At 58.7% G+C, this 3,643-nt stretch overlaps 1 protein-coding gene across 1 annotated transcript in view; it reads left to right on the top strand.

Moving 5' to 3' along the window:
- The first annotated feature begins 415 nt into the window (after window positions 1-415).
- Window positions 416-3,643, top strand: part of LOC121861114 (early nodulin-75-like) — a 30,090-nt gene continuing 26,862 nt past the window's right edge. Inside the window, exons 1-3 of the mRNA XM_042358676.1 lie at window positions 416-440; window positions 1,560-2,417; window positions 2,762-3,279. Of these exons, the coding sequence (XP_042214610.1) occupies window positions 416-440; window positions 1,560-2,417; window positions 2,762-3,279 (1,401 nt within the window). The remainder of the gene's footprint in view (window positions 441-1,559; window positions 2,418-2,761; window positions 3,280-3,643) is intronic.

Below are 3,643 nucleotides of genomic sequence, written 5' to 3'. Positions count from 1 at the left end.
AAACGGCTAGGCAGGTGACTGTGAAGCAGGGTGAGATGGCGAGGTGAGGTGAGCCAGACGACCCAGGCAGGGGTGAGATGAAGCAAGAAGGTGACGAGGCTGCCGAGTTGACTGACGAGGCATGGGGTGAGGTGATGAAACAGAGGTGAGCTGGCCGAGGCATGGGGTGAGCTGACAGGCAAGGGGTGAGCTGACGAAACAGGGTGAGGTGATGAAGCAATAGGTGAGCCTAGCCAGGCATGGGGTGAGCCTAACGAGGCAAGGGGTGAGGTGATGAAACAGAGGTGAGCCCCAAGAGCATGGGGTGAGGTGATTAAACAAGAGGTGAGTGAGCATAAATTTGGTGATGAAGAGCAAGAGGTGAGCTGACGAGGCATGGGGTGAGGTGATGAAACAAGAGGTGACTGACGAGGCCATGGGGCCAGCTGATGAGCCAAGAGGTGAGCTGACCGGGGTGAGCCTGACGAGTGGAGTGAGGTGATGAAACAGGGTGAGCTGGCCAACAAGAGGGTGAGCCTGGCGGCATGAGAGGTGCAGGTGATGACAAGAGGTGAGCTGACAGGCATGGGGTGAGGTGATGCCAGAGTGAGGTGGCCAGGCAGGGGTGAGTGATGAGTCAGGTGGTGAGTGATGAATCAGGTGGTGAGGTGACATGTCAAGATACTACATCACACACATTAACAACACTACTAAACCGTTGTCCTTTATTACAGTTTACTTTATAATTTACATTTTAAAATTAATTTTACAATTTTGAGTAATTCTCACAGTACTCAGGGCCTTAGCTAGTGTCTCATTGTCCCATCCCTTTGACCATAGATATATTACAGTGGCTGTTTCTCATCCAACATCGGGCTGGAAAAGACGTTTTTTTGCCGGAGTTGTGGCCCATCAGCAAGTGAAGAAAGGGAATATGTATGCTGATGCTATTGGTAGTAGCTTCTTCTTGTCACATCATTCCCCTCCACCTTCCTCTCACATGAAGCCAGTAGTAGAGCTGCCATATGCTGGATGCTGTCGGCAAACAAACTCTGCAGCATCCCACCATTGGTGTCTGGGGAATATCAGGACTGCCACACCACCAGAGACTGCTTTGGCCCACCTCTGTATTGGCCACACATAGCTGAACTCGTGGTTTTTTAATAGAAACACGCCTCCTCCCGATGTGATGACTGTCTGGCTCTAGTGACTGTTTGACACCTCCTGGTGGAAATGCCCCAGTCTCGAGGAATCTTGCGTCTGTGCACACTCTCCCAGTGCTGGGGAGAGGCAGGTCTTACGTCGCTCTTTGGTTTTTGAAGTGGGTGGTGTGGGAGGATCTGACACAGGTGCCCCTCTACACAGGTGCCCACAGTACACAGGTATGCTCACTACACAGGTACCCCCAGTAAACAGGTGCCCCTCATACACAGGGGACCCCTCAGTACAGGTACCCCACACAGGTGCCCCAGTACTGGGTACCCACTACCTGGTGCCCTCTACCATCCCCCAGTACACACAGCTCACTACACACAGGCCCTCACTACACAGGTAGCTCACTACAGGTGCCCTCACTACAGTGCCCTCTGCACAGGTGCCCCAGTACCAGGTGCCCTCACTGCGTGCCCTCTACAAGGTGCCCCTCACGGGCCTCACTACACAGGTGCTCACTACAGGTGCAGCTCACTGCACAGGTGCACCTCACTACACAGGTGCCCTCCAGTACTGGTGCCCTCACTACACAGGTACCCCCACTCACGTTGCCCCCAGTACCGTGCCCCCCAGTACAGTGCCCCCAGTACACAGGTGCCCCCCAGTACTGAGACCCCCACTGCACAGGTACCTCAGTGCACCAGGTGCCCCTCACTACACAGGTGCCCCCTCTACAGGTGCCCTCACTGCACAGTGCCCTCTACACAGGTGCCCCTCACTACACAGTGCCCCCGGTACACAGGTGCCCCTCACTGCACAGGTGCCCTCACTACAGGTACCCCCAGTGCCAGGTGCCCCCTCACTACAGGTGCCCCTCACTACAGGTACCCTCACTACACAGGTGCCCCAGTACACAGGTACCCCTCACTACAGGTGCCCCCCAGTACCTGGGTGCCCCCAGTACTGGTGCCCTCTCTACAGAGTGCCCCTCGCCACACAGGTACCCCAGTGCTCCCCCCCCACAGGTGCCCCTCAGTACTGCCCTCAGTACACAGGTGCCCTCACTACAGGTGCCCTCTCTGCAGTGCCCCTCACTACACAGGTGCCCCTCACTACTGGGTGCCCTCACTACCTGGGTGCCCCCAGTCCACAGGTACCCCCAGTACCCAGGTGCCCCCAGTACACAGAGTACCCCAGTACACAGGTACCCTCACTACACAGGCCCTCAGTACCCACAGGTGCCCCCAGTACACAGGTGCCCCTCACTGCAGGTGCCCCCAGTACAGGTACCCCTCACTACAGGTGCCCCCAGTACACAGGTGCCCCCCAATGCCACAGGTACCCCCAGTACAGTGCCCCTCACCTGAGTGCCCCTGTGCAGGTACCCCTCACTACACAGGTACCCCCAGTACACAGGTGCCCCTCACTACACAGGTACCCCATTCAGGTACCCCCAGTACACAGTGCCCCCAGTACACCAGGTGCCCTCATACACTGGTACCCCCAGTACAGGTACCCCTCACTACACAGGTACCCCCAGTACAGGTACCCCCAGTGCCACAGGCCCCCCCACTACAGGTGCCCCTCACTACACAGGTCCCTCAGTACCTAGGTACCCCTCACTACACAGGTGCCCCCAGTACACAGGTGCCCCTCAGTACAGGTGCCCCCCAGTACTGGTGCCCCCAGTACACAGGTGCCCTCACTACAGGTGCCCCCAGTACACAGGTGCCCCTCACTACCTGGGTGCCCCCAGTGCACAGGTGCCCCCCAGTACTGGGTGCCCCTCGCACCTGGTACCCCCAGTACCAGGTGCCCTCTACACAGGTGCCCCCAGTACAGGTGCCCCCCCAGTACACAGGTGCCCTCACTACACCGGGTGCCCCCCTCACTACACAGGTGCCCCTCACTACACAGGTGCCCCCCCAGTACCAGGTGCCCCCTCACTACACAGGTGCCCAGTACACAGGTGCCCCCCAGGCACAGGTGCCCCTCAGTACACAGGTGCCCCTCACTACACAGGTGCCCCCCAGATACAGGTGCCCTTACACGGTACCCCCAGTACACAGGTGCCCCCAGTACACAGGTACCCCCAGTATGGTGCCCCTCACTACCTGGGCCCCCAGTACAGGTGCCCTCACTACACAGGTACCCCCAGTACTGGGTACCCCCAGTACAGGTACCCCCCAGTACACAGGTCCCCCAGCACTGAGTGCCCCCCAGTATACAGGTACCCCTCACTACAGGTGCCCCCAGTGGTCCCCTCACTACAGGTGCCCCTCACTACCAGGTACCCCAGTGCCTGGTGCCCTCACTACAGGTGCCCCTCACTACACGGTACCCTCACTACACAGGTTCCCCAGTACACAGGTGCCCTCACTGCACAGGTGCCCCTCACTACACAGGTGCCCTCACTACAGTGCCCCCAGTACAGGTGCCCCCCAGTGCACAGGTGCCCCTCACTACACAGGTACCCCCAGTACACAGGTACCCCTCACTACACAGGTGCCCC

Source organism: Homarus americanus, unplaced genomic scaffold (genome assembly GCF_018991925.1).
Source record: "Homarus americanus isolate GMGI-L3 unplaced genomic scaffold, GMGI_Hamer_2.0 scaffold52806, whole genome shotgun sequence".
Taxonomy (NCBI): Eukaryota; Metazoa; Arthropoda; class Malacostraca; order Decapoda; family Nephropidae; genus Homarus; species Homarus americanus.
Note: the sequence above shows the minus strand (reverse complement) of the source record. Positions and strands in the feature narration are given on the sequence as shown.